The sequence below is a fragment of the Talpa europaea genome (genome assembly GCF_964194135.1).
Source record: "Talpa europaea genome assembly, chromosome: 13".
Taxonomy (NCBI): domain Eukaryota; kingdom Metazoa; phylum Chordata; class Mammalia; order Eulipotyphla; family Talpidae; genus Talpa; species Talpa europaea.
In genome coordinates, this window is record NC_140080.1 from 43052805 (window position 1) to 43068942 (window position 16138).

Consider the following 16138-nt stretch of genomic DNA (forward strand, 5'->3'; position numbering starts at 1 on the left):
AGAGCAATCCCCAAACGAGGCAAAGTTTTTCTCTAACCTCTTCTGCACCTCCCCAGGAAGTGGCGGATTCGATTTGAGTGTCTCCGCATACACTGTTCTGACTGCTAGCATGGGAGTGCAATGCTTACCTACGGGCCAGTATGGTCCTCTCCCCGATGGAATTGTGGGGCTAATAATTGGCCGCAGCTCCAGTGCCCTTAAAGGCCTTAAGGTCATCTCAGGCCTCGTTGATACTGATTACACTGGAGAAATTAAGATTCTTGCGTCTGTTGCTCGTGGAGTTATCTCTATATCCCCTGGTGACAGAATAGCTCAAATTATACCATTACCAAGACTAGCCAGTAATGGAAAAGTCAACTGTGTAATTCGTGGTGCTGAAGGTTTTGGCTCTTCAGGCAACCCTCTTGTGAATTTGCCTTTGACATTAGATAAGAGGCCTCTAATTGAATTGATAATTAATGGCAGAACATTTAAGGGCCTTTAGGATACAGGGGCAGACACTTCCATTATAGCCAAGGAGCATTGGCCTTCACAGTGGCCCGTGGCTACCGCTTACACCTCCTTGCAGGGTCTGGGAATATCCCAAAAACCTTCCAGGAGTATTACTGTGCTCCGCTGGAGGGACAATGAGGGCCATAGTGGGCAATTTCAACCTTATGTCCTCCCTGGAATCCCCATGAACCTCTGGGGACGAGATGTTCTGGTGGAGATGGGGGCTTCATTAGTCACGGATAGTCCAGCTGGCCAAATGATGATTAATCAGGGCTACATGCCTGGACAAGGTTTGGGTAAACAACAGCAAGGGTCTCCCTCTTTTAATCTACAGGAAGTGACGAGGGAAGCGGGGGATAAGCGAGGGCTTGGTTACCCTTTTTCTAGGGGCCGCTGTGATTAGGCCTCCACCCACGCCCATTCCTATCACCTGGAAATCTGACACACCTGTGTGGGTACCACAGTGGCCCTTGCCAAAAGAGAAGTTAGAAGCCACAAGAATGTTAGTAGAAGAACAGCTACAGGCCGGACACATAGTCCCGTCTACTTCCCCCTGGAATACTCCCATCTTTGTTATCAAAAAGAAGTCCGGAAAATGGAGACTATTACAGGACCTTAGGGCAGTGAATGCGACTATGCAGATTATGGGACCAGTGCAACCTGGCATTCCCTCTCCAGGTGCCATTCCGCGAGATCATTATATCTTGATCCTTGATCTTAAGGATTGTTTTTTCACTATTCCATTACATGATCAAGATTCCAAACGCTTTGCATTTTCTATCCCGGCCATTAATGCTGCTGCCCTGCATGATAGATATCAATGGGTGTGCCTTCCTCAGGGTATGGCAAACAGTCCCACCATCTGCCAAATTTATGTCTCCAGAGTCATTGCTCCTGTTAGAGTCAAACATTCGCAGGTGCATGTATATCATTATATGGATGATTTGTTACTGGCAGCTCCTATGTCCGACCTGCTGTATGCCTGTTTCCAGGACCTGGAGAGTCATTTACTGATGTCAGGTCTAAAGATTGCTCCTGAGAAGTTACAAATGGCTGAGCATTTTCAGTATTTAGGATACGATTTGAGTAAAGGCAGTTATGCTCCAGCAGTACCAAAACTGGCAGTAGCTCACCTTCGCACCTTGCATGATTTCCAACGCCTATGTGGCGATCTAGCATGGATATGCTCTTCGCTCTCTATTACATCAGGAGAGCTGAAGCCTCTTTTTGACATGGTGAAAGGAAATGCAGACCCCACTTCTCCTAGAGCCATTACGCTGGAGGCCCGTGAAGTGATTACTAGAGTCAAAAAGGCTCTAGCCCAGGTGACCTTAAATAGATTGTCTGTCTCTCGCCCTTTTGATGTCTTGGTATTTTGTAGTAACCTTACTCCCACAGCACTATTATGGCAAGATGGTCCCGTTTATTGGATCCACCTTAACATCTGTCCAAAATGAGTCTTAGAGCCATATTTTCATTCGGTTGCCAGAATTGTACAAACGGCTCTGGACTCCAGCCTACATCTTTCAGGTACTCACCCGTGAGAGGTGATTCTCCCCTATAACAAAGAACAAATTCAGTGGTTAATACACCACGATGAAACATGGAGTATTCTTTATTTTACCACTTCAGTGCTTTTTGATTCGCATTATCCTAGCAACCCTTTATGCAAATTTTTACAAAATCATCCAGTCTGTTTCCCCAGGATCCTCGTTACTGAACCTATTGCGGGAGCGCGGACAGTGTTTACAGATGGCTCCAGTAATGGTACAGCCTCTTTTGTCTCTGAAGGGGATCGAAGGTGGTCTCGGTGCCCAGTGGTTCGGCCCAAGTCGTTGAGGAGACTGCCGTCCTCTCGGTTCTCGAGACCTACTCACGAGAACCTATCAATTTGTATTCTGACAGAAAATATCTGGCACATGCTTTAAATGTTTTGGAAACTGTTGCTCATATTTCTGTCCATAGCTCCATTGCACCCCTCCTTCATCAGTTGCAAACACTGATTCGTAATAGAACTCATCACCTTTTTGTGGGTCATATCAGAGGTCATCTCCCATTGCCAGGACCTTTAGCGTCTGGCAATGCCGCGGCTGATTCTCTTACTAGGGGACATCTAATTTGTCCAGCACTTCAGAGTGCTATGGAAGAACATGCAGTCTTGCACACCAACGCCACGTCACTTAAGGGTCCTTACGGGTTGACTCGTCGTCAAGATTGTGACATTGTTTGTGCCTGTCACAAGTATGCGCCTTTTGCTCCAGCTGCTGTGCCGCCCCCAGGAGTTAACCCCCAGGCATCCTCCCTAACCATGTTTGGCAAACCAATGTGACTCACGTACCCTCTTTTGGACGACAGAGCCTGGTCCATGTCTCCATGGACACATTCTCTGGTTTTCTTTTCGCCTCCCCACATTGTGGTGAAAAGACTTCTGGTGTCAGCTCACATTTGCTACAAGCATTTGCGGTAATGGGCCGCCCACGTGTCACTAAGACAGATAACGGTCCTGGTTATACCAGTAAGGCTTTTGCCTCCTTTTGTGCGGTCCATCGTATTGTGCACAAATCAGGGTATAGTTGAACGTGCCCATGGTTCTCTGAAAACTATGCTTTTAAAACAAACAGGGGGAGAATACTCCCCCAGGGACCGTTTGACTACAGCTCTCTTTACCCTTAATTTTTTGACCCTAGATACCCAGGGGCGGTCAGCTGCTGATCGGCACTGGTCGCCAGACCCTCGGCAGGTCACGATGCTGCAAGTGAGATGGAAGGACCAGGTCAATAATGAGTGGCAACCACCCGTGCCAGTATTAATACAGCTGCCCGGCAGCATTTGTCTTTTTCCACAGGATGCGGAAGTGCCCCATGGGTTCCCGCTCGATTGGTTCTGTTTGTTAATACACCTGACCCTGCTAACCTTGATGACACGAGTGTCCCAAATGTCAGTACGATGGGCGATTGTGCATCGGCTGCCTTTTTTGCTCCTCATTGATCGTCATGATTCCACTTTTCCGCAAGTACTTGCCACTAATCTTACTACTGGTCTGGCTTCCAAGCCATTGGATAGTGCCCTGTTGGGCCAGGGTGAGGTGAAATTATTTAATGGCATTTACTCTGCTAACATTAGTTCTACCATTGAACAATCCGTTAGTATCCAGAATAATAGATCAGAGAGTTTGTCTACTGTTGTTTGCCTGTCCTCTCCTTCTTTTTTGTCCTCTCCAATAATGCAGGAAATGCAACTGTGTTGAACTGTTCAGCGGAGCCCTGCACCCTCTCTGCCTGCTGGACCCGGAGTGCAGAAAGGGTGGTGATCGTTTGTCTGCTTTCTACTTTAATCATGCCCGTGGATGTTTCTGCACATCTTTCCTTTTCCTGTTCTACCTAGGAGGAGACGTGATTTTGGCATCACTGCAGCTGTTGTTGCTGTTTCAATAGCAGTGGCCGCGGCTGCGGCTGCTGCCGCCGTCTCTGTCACTCAAGCTGCTGCAAATGCCGACACTATAAACAATTTAGCTGCCAATGTTGCTTCTGCATTATCAACATAGCAAGATCTGAATGAACATTTACGAAATGGACTTTTGATGCTTAATCAGCAGATAGCTCTAATGTAAGAAGAGATAGACACACTTTTGTTAACTGCTCACATGCCTTGTAACCTTCTGTACCGTTTTATTTGTGTAACTCCTGTTGTGGTGAAAAATATGTCTATGGAAGTAAATAGGTTAAATAGTGTAATCAGAGGGCCTTGGAACCACCAGCTCCTGAACCTGACCTCTCAATTGGCGAGACAGCTCATAACTGTTAACAACACTCGAGTTACCCTGTTTCGAGTAAGGGTCTCATTGCCTGGTTTAGAGGACTCCTCCCAGAGTTGCTGTTTGTGCATTCGGCATATGGTTTCTTGTCGGCTACGGAAGTGAAACAAAGAATGTGCTATTGCGGTCAGGCAAGTACTTGGCGCCATGGTACTTGACCAGGACTCCCCAGTGGCATCCGGATGGGTCAACTTAGCCCTAGAGAACCTGAGAGCCAAAGACGGGTAAGAGCGTAGCCCGTCCAGACCAACCTAAGACAGCGGTCCGGACCAAGTGCGCCGGATTAGCGATGACGGGTAAGGCTGGTCACGGAATATGCCAACCTAAGACAGGCCAGGTGTCTCCTTTAAAAGAAAAAAGGGGGAGATGTCCAGAACATGCACAGTGTCGCGCAACACGTGCCATCAATTAAGTTTTGCTTTACCGTTTCGCCTTCTGAGAAACCACAGGTTTTTCCTGTTAATCAAATGAGACTGGGAGGTACGATGGGAGGAGCTACCAGGATGTAAGAAGAGAACCACGAGAAGGTCAGGGGGTTACTGCGAGAGGAGCAGAGAGAAGGTCAGGGAAGGTAGTAAGACAGGGAAAAGTAAGAGAAGGTAAAGAAAAAATAAAGAAGCAACCACTAGCGTCAGGTTGTCTCAAGCCCCTCATTTCAATCCTCAGCCCTTCTCTTTTCGTGCCTACGAATCCCGCGGGTCAGGACAGTTAGGTTGTTTCTTTGAGTTCTTTCTTATTTGTTGATGTGAGCCTGTATTGCTATATATTTTCCTCTTATTACTGCTTTTGCTGCATCCCATACATTCTGGAAAGTGGTGTCCTCCTTGTCATTCAACTCAAAGTATTTTTTAATTTCTTCTTTGATCTCCTCATTAGTCCAGTGGTCTTCCAGTAGTGTGGATTTCAGTCTGCATGAAGTGGGAATGTTCCTTGTTTTCTATCATGATTTATTTCTAGCTTGATGCCTTTGTGATCGGAGATAATTGGAATGATTTTGATTTTCATGTATCTGTTGATTTTTGTCTTGTGGCCCAGTATGTGATCAATTCTGGAAAATGACCCATGCGCACTTGAGAAAAATGTATACTCAGATTTTTTTGTGTGCAGTGTCCTATAGATGTCTGTTAAGTCCATGAGTTCAATGTCTTTATTTAGGGCTCTAGTGTCTTTGTCTATTTTTTGTCACATTGATCTGTCCATTGGTGAGAGTGGGGTGTTGAAGTCTCCCACTATATATGTATTTTCTTTTTTTAAAGGGATTTTTTTTAAAGATTTATTTATTTATACAGCACTGGATACAGTCAGAAACGCAGGAGGGTAAGAGAATTCACCAGAGCCAGAGCCGGGAACAGAACAGGCAGAGTGACGAAATACACTGCTGAGGGGAGCAGTGGACGTGGCAGGAGAGGACTGCGTGCCTTGTGGGACCCTCGCCAGCGGCCGGGGATCGAACCCGCGCTGTAGAGGCTGTGGGCAGCTTTGCAGCCCAGCGCTCATCTGCTGCGCCACCAGGGGAGGCCCTGTATATGTATTTTCTTTAATTATCTGTTTTCAGAGCTGATAATAATTATCTAATATATTTTGGTGCCCCTTCATTTGGTGTGGATATATTGATGAGTGTTATTATCCCTTTGATCATAATGTAGTGTCCAGGGCCTCCCTGGTGGCGCAGCCGTTGATCACTGGGTTGCGAAGCTGCCTGCAGCCTCTGCAGCACCGGTTTGATCCCTGGCCACCAGGGGAGGGTCCCACATGGTGCGTAGATTTTTCCTGTGGCCCATTGCTCCCCTCAGCAGTGTACTTCGGTCCTTCTGCCTGTTCTGCTCCCTGCTCTGGCTCTGGTGAATTCTCTCACCCTCCTGCACTTCTGACTATAACCAGTGCTTGTATAAATAAATAAATAAATCTTTCAAAAAAAAAAATGTAGTGTCCATCTATGTCTCTTTACTATTTTTAATTTGAAGTCTATTTCATCTGATATAAGTATGGCTGTTCCTGACTTCTTTTTTGGTCCATTTGCTTGTAGGATTGTTTTCCACCCTTTTACTTTCAGTCTGTGTTTATCTTTTGTGGTTAAATGTGTTTCCTGGAGACAGCAGAAGGTTGGATTTTGTTTTTTAATCCACTCTGCTACTCTGTGTCTTTTTACTGATGAGTTTAATCCATTTACATTTAGAGTTAATATTGATATGTTGGCATCTGTGTTTGCCATTTTGTTTCTTTTTTTGAGATTTTATTCCTTGCTTTATTCTGTTCTTCTTGTTCATTCCTCTGTTGGTTTTGTTTTTAGGACTTCTTGTAGAATTTTTTGGAGTGGAGGTTTAGTTGTAATGAATTTCTGGAGTTTCTGTTTGTCTGAGAAGGTCCATACTTTTTCTTTGTAGAGGAAGGAGAGCTTTGCAGGGTAGAGTATTCTTGGTTGGCATTTGCTGTCTTGAAGTTTGCTGAATATGTTACTCCGTTCTCTTCTTGACTGTAATGTTTCTTCGGAGAAGTGAGAAGTTAACCTGATTGGTTTTCCCTTATAAGTTATCTGTTTCTTCCCCCTTGCCAGTTTATTTTTTCCTTGTCTTGGACTCTTGCAAGTTTTACTATTAGGTGTCTTGCCGTAGTTTTCTTTTCACTATGGTAATTGGCAGTTTTTCTCGCTTCCTGTATGTCTATATTCATCTCCTTTATCATGCTTGGGAAGTTTTCTTCAATTATCTCCTTGAATAATTTCTCAGTTCCCTTGTTTTTCTCCTCACCTTCTGGAATGCCTGTAACTCTTACATTTCCTCTCTTCATGGAGTCTGATAATTGCCTTAAGAGTCACCTCATACTGCTTCATTCGCACTTCTCTCTCCTTTTGTCTTTTGGCTCTTTTTATTTCTGTATCTTCTATAGTACTGATCCGTTCTTCCATTTCATTGATTCTGTTTTCATTGCTTGTCCCAGAGTTCTTTATCTCTTCTAGTAGTCTTTTTATCTTCTGCGTTTCTTTTCTTTCCTTTCTTAAGGTCTCAATTTCATTCTTCTGTTCAGTGATTATTTGTCTCAACTCTTTTTTTTCCCTTTTCGTTTTCTCTCTGCTTTTAAATCAGGATTATTATTAATTCTCCATCTGATAGGCCAAGAAGTTCTTCCATGTCTTCGTTGAGCTCTGGTGACTGTATTTCTTTTTCACTCACCTTCTGCTGGCTTGCTTGGTTATTTTTATTTTTATTTCTGCCTGTTGTTTGCTTTCTTATTAGTTCTATGTGTTGGGATGTTGTGCCACTGGTGTTGGTGGGCATCTCTTTGGAGTGCTCCTTTAGGGGTGTCAGAAACTGTTTACCAGACTGAGACCAGCACTGGTAGGCCCAAACTCCACCATGGTGTTGATGCTGTGTTGCTGGGCTCTGTCCCTTACAGTTCCCGCCCTCTGTATTTACTCAGTTCCAATAGGGATCAGCTAGTTGGTGATTTAGTTCTGGTCACGCGGTGGCGTCAGAGACCTGTACTTGCTGATCTGTGCTTTTTCCCAGTGGTTCTCTGAGTAGTGGAGGGGGGGCACAGGGAAGCACCTCAACCCAGGGGCTCTTAGTCAAGTCAGGTGCTGTGTCTGCCCTGTGTTCACCAGGTGTTGTGCCCACATCTGTATGGATTCCACGCCCTGAAGTCTGCTCTCTAGGTCTCAGTTCCAGGGCTATCAGATCCAAAATGCTGGCTTTCACCCTGTGCAGTGCCCGCTGCTATGGTGGGTCACATGCCCCGGATCCTGTGCCTAGCTCTAAGTTCGAGGATGGGGTCTTGCTCTATGCCTTATTTCCCTCCTTACCCCCGTTTTCACGGCCCACCCTCTCTCAGCGCCTGAGGGTGCTTTTGTGATCCCTGGTTTCCAACTATAGGGTGTTGGTGATTTTTTTTCTGGTCGCTAGGTGGCGCCAGACATCTTTCCCAGTGTCCTTCGGGAACTGTTTTCAAGCCCGTGGGTCGGGGGAACAGAGTGGGAGTGACGTGGAGAGCCTCAGCGGCGTGGGGATGCTGTGTCTGCCTTGTGCCCCACCGTCGTGGGGATCCCACACCCTGAATTTCATGCCCCGGGTCTCAGTTCCCAAAGTCCTCAGGTCCAGGACGCGGGCTGTAGCCCAGTTCAGTGTCCGCAGAAATGGCACCTTTTGCACCCTGCTCCCGGGTCTGGGCACCTGGTTTCTGATTATTCAGTGAGGGACATTCACCTCAATGAGGGCCCTTGCGTGTCTCCCCGCAAGCCTAAGTTGCAGGCGTGGGGACCAGGGCAGCCCTGATCCCTGTACACTTTTCAAGCATGCCGCTTTTCCACACAAGCTTTCCGGCTGGCCTTGGGCTATTTGCAGGTCTCCTGGGAGTCTATATTTTTCTCCAATGGCACCCAGAGCCGTTCACTCACCTCTGCAGTGAATCCTGCATGGTTCTCCACAGTTCCAGTTCACAGGGTGCGATGGCTGAAATAGTTCCTTTTCACTCACAGTCCCTCTTGATGCGTAGTTTGTTCTTGTTGGTTGTTTTAGTTTTTTTTCTTCTTCCTTTCTGTTGTTCAGAGAGTGCCGACTCTGTGGGTGGGGGAGGGGAGCAGGGTTCTGAGCTTTCCTCCCTTCTGATCCTCTTTTATGGCAACTTTCTTCTTCGGGCAGTTTGCCAGAGTCGCCTGTTTATCTTCTGTGTCCCAGTTCTCTCAGGGACCTGCCGCTTTTCTTCCCTATTAACTTTTTTTTTTTTATTGGCGGTCTTACTCGCAGCGTTTCCTTGCCATGTTGATGACCTATCTGTAGTTTTACTTTCTTGCAGCATCTTTGATTTTGGTATCAGTTATGCTGGCCTCATGAAGTGAACTTGGAAGTGGGTCCTCTTCTATTTTTTATTTATTTATTTTTTTTTAATATCATTCTTTTTTTTTTTAAGATTTATTCATCTATTTACACAAGCACTGGGTACAGTCAGAAGCGCGGGGAGGGTGAGAGAACCCACCAGAGCCAGAGTGGAGAGCAGAATAGGCAGACTGACGAGGCACACTGCTGAGGGAAGCAGGGGGTGGCAAGAGAAGTCTGCACGCCATGTGGGACCCACACCCATAGGCCAGCGATCAAACCGGTGCTGCAGAGGCTGCCGGCAGCCTCGCAACCCAGCGCCCAAACACTGCACCACGGGGGAGGCCCTCTTCTATTTTAAAATAAAGTAAGAAGGATTGGTTTTAATATTTATTTAAACATATGGTATAATTAATCCATGAAGCCATCCATGCCTGCTTTTCTTTATTGGAAATTTTGATTACTGTTTCAAATTTCTTTTCATTATTCAAGCATTCTATTACTCTTTGATTCAATCTTAATAGGTTGTGAGTTTGAAGGAATTTTATTCATTTAGGTTATCTTGTTTGTTGAAATATACTTGTTATAGTAACCCCATATGATCCTTTTTATTTCTTGGCCATCTATTGTAGTGTCTCATCTTTCATTTGTAACTTTACTTATTGAATGTTCTCTCTTTTTTCTTTGTTAGTCTAGCTAAGAGGTTGGTGACTTTATCTTAAAAAAGCCAACTCTCAGTTTTGTTGATTTTTCTATTTCATTTCTATTTGATTTATTTCTGCTCTAATCTTTATTATTTACTTCCTTCTGCTAATTTTGACCTTAGTGTGTTCTATTTTTACTTCCAAGAGGCTTAAAATTGTGTTGTTTATTTGAGATATTCTTCTTTTTTTTTTTAAAAATTAAATTTTATTTTAACACACATGTATTTTACATCATTTTCCATTTTTGTATAATGTTTTATTTCTCCTCTCAGTTGTAGTCCCCATAAAATTCCAACCACCAGGTCACCCTGAACCATCGCCATAGTCTCTTGAGCTCTTCTCACCACTGTTTTGATCCCTCTCCCTCCACCTTGCCTCTGAATGTCTCTGATTTATAGTTTGCCTGCTAGTTTTGTCTTTTTTCCCTGATCCCTTGTTTCATTCCCCTATATTCCTCCTTTAAGTGAAACCACCCCATATTTTTCCTTTTCCTTCTGACTTATTTCACTAAGCATAATCCCTTCCAGCTCCATCCATGTTGCTGTGAATGGCATGATTTATCTTTTTTGATTGTGGAATAGTATTCCTTCTGTATATTTACCATATCTTCTTGATTCAGCCCTCTGTTTTTGGGCATTTAGATTGTCTCCGTATCTTAGTGCAAGCAGTGCTGCAGTAAACATAGTGCAGGTTTCCTTTTGGATTAATGTTTTTGTGTTCTTTGGGTAGATTCCTATGAGTGGAATCACTGGGTGATATGGTAGTTCCATTTTTAGTAGTTTGAGGCTCTTCCACACAATTTTCCATAGTGGTTGGATCAGTTTGCATTCCCACCAGAGTTGTAAGAGGGTTCCTTTTTCTCCACATCCATGCTACCATTTGTTATTGCTGTGTTTTTTTTTTTTTAAAGATTTATTTATTCATGCATACAAGAAACAGGGTATAGGCCAGATGTGCGGGAGGGTGAGAGGATTTATCAGAGACAAAGCAGGGAACAGAACAGGAACACTGACTGAAATACACTGCTGAGGGGAGCAGCGGGCGTGACAGGAGAGATCTGCTGCGCCACGTGGGATTCTCGCTGACTGCCTGGGAATTGAACCGGTGCTGCAGAGGCTATGGACAGCTTCATAGCTCTGGGCTCAACTGCCTGCGCCACCAGGGGAGGCCCTGTTTGTTTGTTTGTTTGTTTTTAATATGTGCCATTCTCACTGGTGCAAGGTGTTACCTCATTATGATTTTAACTTGCATTTCCCTGATTATAAGTTTTGTTGAGCATTTTTTTCATATATCTGTTAGTAATTTGTATTTCCTCTTTGGAGAAGTGTCTTTTTAGCTCTTTTGCCCATTTTTTTGACTAGGTTGTTTGCTATGTTTTGTTAAGTCATGTGAGCTTGTTGTGGGTCCTTGAAATCAGTCCCTTATCAGCTGTATGGAGGGCAAATATTTTCTCCCAGTCAATTGGGTATCTTATTTGTTTTGGTTAATGTATCTTTGGCTGTACAGAAGCTTTTTAGTTTGATGTAGTCCCAGCTATGCATCTTGTCCTTCACTTTCTTTGCTTCTGGAGATGAGTCCTCAAAGATGTTTCTGAGGTATATGTCATGGAGTGATAGTCTTCTATATATTTTATGGTTTCAGGTCATATGTTCAAGTCTTTTATCCATTTTGAGTTGATTTTTGTCTATGGTGTGATGTAGGCCAGACTTCAAACTACACTACAAAGCCATAATTAAGACAGTATGGTAGCAGAACAAAAACATACACACACAGACCAATGGAATTGAACTGAAACCCCAGAAATGAAGCCACACATATATGGACAACTAATCTATGACAAAGGAGCAAAGAATATGCAATATAACAAGGATAGTCTGTTCAATAAATGTTGCTGGGACCACATGCAAAAAAAAAAAATTAAATAAAAGAATTTATTTTTTGGCGCGCGGGGGCCGGGGGCGGGGCCGCCAGGGCGTCCAGGTCTGCTCCGCCGCGCCCCGCGCCCAGATCCCGCAGCGACCTCGACCCGCTCGCACCAACGGCCCGGGCCGCCAGCACCCCGCCGCGGCCCTCGGCCCCGCCGACCCGCGCGTCCTGGTCCCGCGCCCCCGGCCGCCCTGACTCCGTGGAGCCGCGCCCTCCCGCGCCCCGGCCCGCGCGCGCGCGCTCTCCTCGGCTCCGCAGCATGGCGCGCCCCCAGACCCTCGCGCTCGGCCTCCTGCTCGCGGCGCTGACGGCGGCGGCTCAGAACGATTGTAACTGTGAAAACTATAAACTGACTACAAACTGCACTAAGATCGGGAATGAATGCCAGTGTACTTCAATTGGTTCACAAACTACCGTCAGCTGCTCAAAACTGGCTGCCAAATGTTTGGTGATGAAGGCAGAAATGACTGGCTCAAAGTCTGGGAGGAGAGTGAAACCTGAGGGAGCTATCCAGAATAACGACGGGCTCTATGACCCTGACTGTGATGACAAAGGGCTCTTTAAAGCCAAGCAGTGCAATGGCACCTCCACCGGCTGGTGTGTGAACACTGCCGGAGTCAGAAGAACCGATAAGGACAGTGAAATAACCTGCTCTGAACCTGTGAGAACCTTCTGGATCATGATTGAATTAAAACACAAAGCAAGAGAAAAACCCTTTGATCTAGAAAGTTTGAGGACTGCATTCAAGGAGGTAATCTCAACTCGTTATCAACTGGATCAAAAATATATCACAAATATTGAGTATGAGAATGATGTTATCACTATTGACCTGATGCAAAATGCTTCTCAAAAAACTCATGGTGAGGTGGATATCGTTGATGTGGCTTATTACATTGAAAAAGATGTTAAAGATGAATCTTTGTTCCTTTCCAAAAAATTGGACCTAAAAGTACATGGGGAACAACTAGATCTGGATGCTAGTAAAGCTTTCATTTACTATATAGATGAAAAACCACCAGAATTCACAATGCAGGGTCTACAGGCTGGTATTATTGCTGTCATTGTAGTTGTGACTGTAGCAGTTATTGCAGGAATTGTTGTGCTGGTTATTTCCAGAAGAAATAGAATACCAAAATATGAGAAGGCTGAGATAAAGGAGATGGGTGAGATGCATAGGACCCGCCATGCATAGCTGCTGTCATTTGAAGGGTAACTATTAAAAGGGAAATTTGGACTCCATTACAAATGTGTGAGCATGGGACAAGAAGATCCCTTAAAGATCTGCCTTTTTAGCTTAACATTATATATTTTTAATAGTGAAACTTCACTCTACTTAAATATAAGCAGCTTGAAATTGCTTATTAATCTTAAAATTTGTCCACACTTATTTTATATATATATGTAGTCTGATGTAAAACCCAGAACTTGTTTTACTATGCAATTTTGCATACTAAAATTAGGCATGATATTAAATAGTGTGCATTAAATATGCTTCCACAGTAGAGTTTGAAGACTTCTGTTTCATCCATTTGTGATTAACGCCTGCCTATTAACTTTGAGTCACTGTACATATACTTTTTTTATGAACTATGAAATAAAACATTCCAAAAACTAAAAAAAAAAAGAATTTATTTTTTAATTGATATAATATGAGGATATTATACCTATCAAGTATTGCTACTATAGTGTAACCATCACCAAATCACCTGTAGTTCACCACTATAGTCCACTGTACTTCCTTCTCTCTTTGTTCTTTACTCCCCCCACACCTGCTACCCAGTCTGGATGCTTCAGTTCTATAGTAAGCTTTCAAAGGTTAAGTTTGTGTTTATCTGATCCTTAGTTTAGCAATGCTATATGCTATTAGTGACACCATTAGTGATATGTTAGTGATACCAACCAGTACTTACCTTTCTCCTGAATTACTTCATTTAGCATTATCCCTTCCAGTTCCATGCATGTTGCTAAAAATGACATGATTTTATCTTTTTATAATCACCATTATGTATATATATATTACATCTTCTTGAGCCACTCATTTGTTTTTGGGCTGTTACGTTGTTTCCATGGTTTGGATATTATAAATAGTGCAGCAATAAATAAGGAAAGCAAGTTTCTTTTGAATTAGTGTCTTTGATTTTTTTCAGGTAGATCCCTAGGAGTGAAGTGACTGGGTCATATGGCAGATCCATTTTTGTTTTGTTACACTTCCATACTACTTTCCATAAAGGCTGGACAAGTCTGTAATCCTACCAACAGCACAGGAAAATTCCTTTTTTTCCACACCCTAACCAGCACTTGTTGTTTACAGTCTTTTTGATATGGGCCATTCTCACAGGTGTGAGATGGCATCTCATTGTGGTTTTGATTTGCATTCCATCATAATAAGTGATGATGAACATTTATACATGTGACTGTTGACCATCTGCCTGTCTTCTTTGGATAAGTGCCTGTTTAGCTCTTTTGCCCACTTTTTTGAATAGGTTATTTTTTTTCCCTTTTGTTGAGTTGTATGAGGTTTTTATAGCTCTTGTATATCAGTAGATGTATGATATGGAAATATTTTCTCTCATTCAGTAGAGTGTCATTTTGTGTTGTTAGGGTTTCTTTCACTGTGCAGAAGCTTTTTAGTATGATGTAGTCCCGGTTGTTTATGTATACTTTTGTTTTCCTTGCTGTTGGGGATGAATCTCTAGACATCACTGATGTTGTGAAGTATTTTGCCTATGTCTTCTTCTGTGTATCTTATGGTTTCAGGCCTTATATCCAGGTCTTTCATCTATTTTGAATTGATTTTTGTGTATGGTGTAAAATAGTGGTCTAGCTTCATTGTTTTACATGCAGCTGTCCAGTTTTCCCAACACCATTTATCCTTGTTCTAGTGTATGTTTTTGGTCCTTTTGCCATAGATTAGTTTACCATATATATGTGGTTTTATTTCTGGACTTTCAATTTTATTCCATTGCTCTGCATGTCTGTTTTTCTCCAGCACCACTGTTTTGATTATTATGGTTTTATAATATAGTTTGAAGTCTGGAAGTGTGATACCTCCATTTTCTTTCTTTTTTGTCAGAATTGCATTGCTATTTTGGGTCTTTTTTATTCCATATAAGTTTCAGGAGTGTTTTTCTTCAAAAAAATGCCATTGAACTTTTCATTGAGATTGCATTGACTCTGTATATTGCTTTGTATAGGATAGCCTTTTTGATGATGTTGATTCTTCCAATCCATGAGCGAGTAATATTTTTCAATTTCTTTGTGTCTTCTATTTCTTTTGATAATGTCTTATAGCTTTTTTTAATATAGGTCTTTTACCTCCTTTGTTAGGTTACTCCTGATTATTTAACTTAATTTTTGTTGTGATTGTAAATGGGATCTCCTCCTTAATTTCTTACTCTTTCATCTCATTATATATAGCAGGGCCACTGATTTTTGTGTTGGTTTTATACCATGCCACTTTGCTAAACTGATTGTTTTGATTGGTTTTCCATGGAGTCTTCAGGACTGTCTCTGACTATTAACATATTATCTGGAAATAATAATACTTTCACTTCTTTCCCAATCTGGATTCCTTTTTATATCTTTCTCTTGTCTAATTTTTAGCAAGGGTTTAAACTATTACGTTGAATAGAGGTGGTGAGAGTGAAATCATTGTCTTATACCTGATGTTAGCAGAAAAACTTTCACTTTTTCACCTTTAAGAGTGATATTAGGTGTAGATTTCTCATAAATGTCACTGTTATTGTTGTTCTGTTCATCTCCAAATTTTTGATGCTTTTCATCATACAGGGATGTTGGATCTTTTCCACCAGTGGGTCCCTAGTATGAATCACGCTTGGTGATGGAGTATGATCATTTTAATGCATTTGGTGGATTCATGTTGTTATGATTTTTGCATTTGTTTTCATTTAGGGAATTGATTTGTAGTTTTCTTTTTTGTGTCTCTAGTATTGGTATTAGTGTAATATTGGCCTCATAAAATGTGTTTGGAAGTGTTCCTTTTTTATTTTTTGGAGGTGTTTAGTAAGCTAGGTGTTTGTTCATCTTTGAAGGTTTGGTAGAATACATTTGCGAAGCCATCTAGTCCTGGACTTTTTTGATTTTTGGGAGAATTTTGATTTAGTTTTCTTGCATGTGATTATTTTGTTCAGGATTTCTGCTTGGTCCCTATTTTGTCTTGGATAATTGTACAATTCTAAGAACTTGCCCATCTCTACTTGGTTATTACACATATTAGCAAGTATATATTCATGGTAATCTCTGATTATCCTCTCAATTTCTGCATTGTTGGTTATAATTTCTTCTCTATCATTTTTGATTTTATTTTTTTTTTTTTTATAAATTTTATTGTTATATTCCCCATACAATTGCAGCCCCCCATTCTGACCCCAATC

The 16138-nt window shown here is 42.6% G+C and overlaps 1 protein-coding gene across 1 annotated transcript; it reads left to right on the top strand.

The window, feature by feature from the left end:
* Positions 1-11576: 11576 nt before the first annotated feature.
* LOC311182752 (epithelial cell adhesion molecule-like) lies at positions 11577-12936 on the top strand (the record flags this gene model as incomplete). The annotated part of the gene is made up of 1 exon (XM_084251797.1): positions 11577-12936. Exon 1 carries the CDS (start codon positions 12004-12006, stop codon positions 12934-12936), a length of 933 nt encoding a protein of 310 aa, XP_084107923.1. The 5' UTR covers positions 11577-12003.
* Between the last annotated feature and the right edge of the window lie 3202 nt (positions 12937-16138).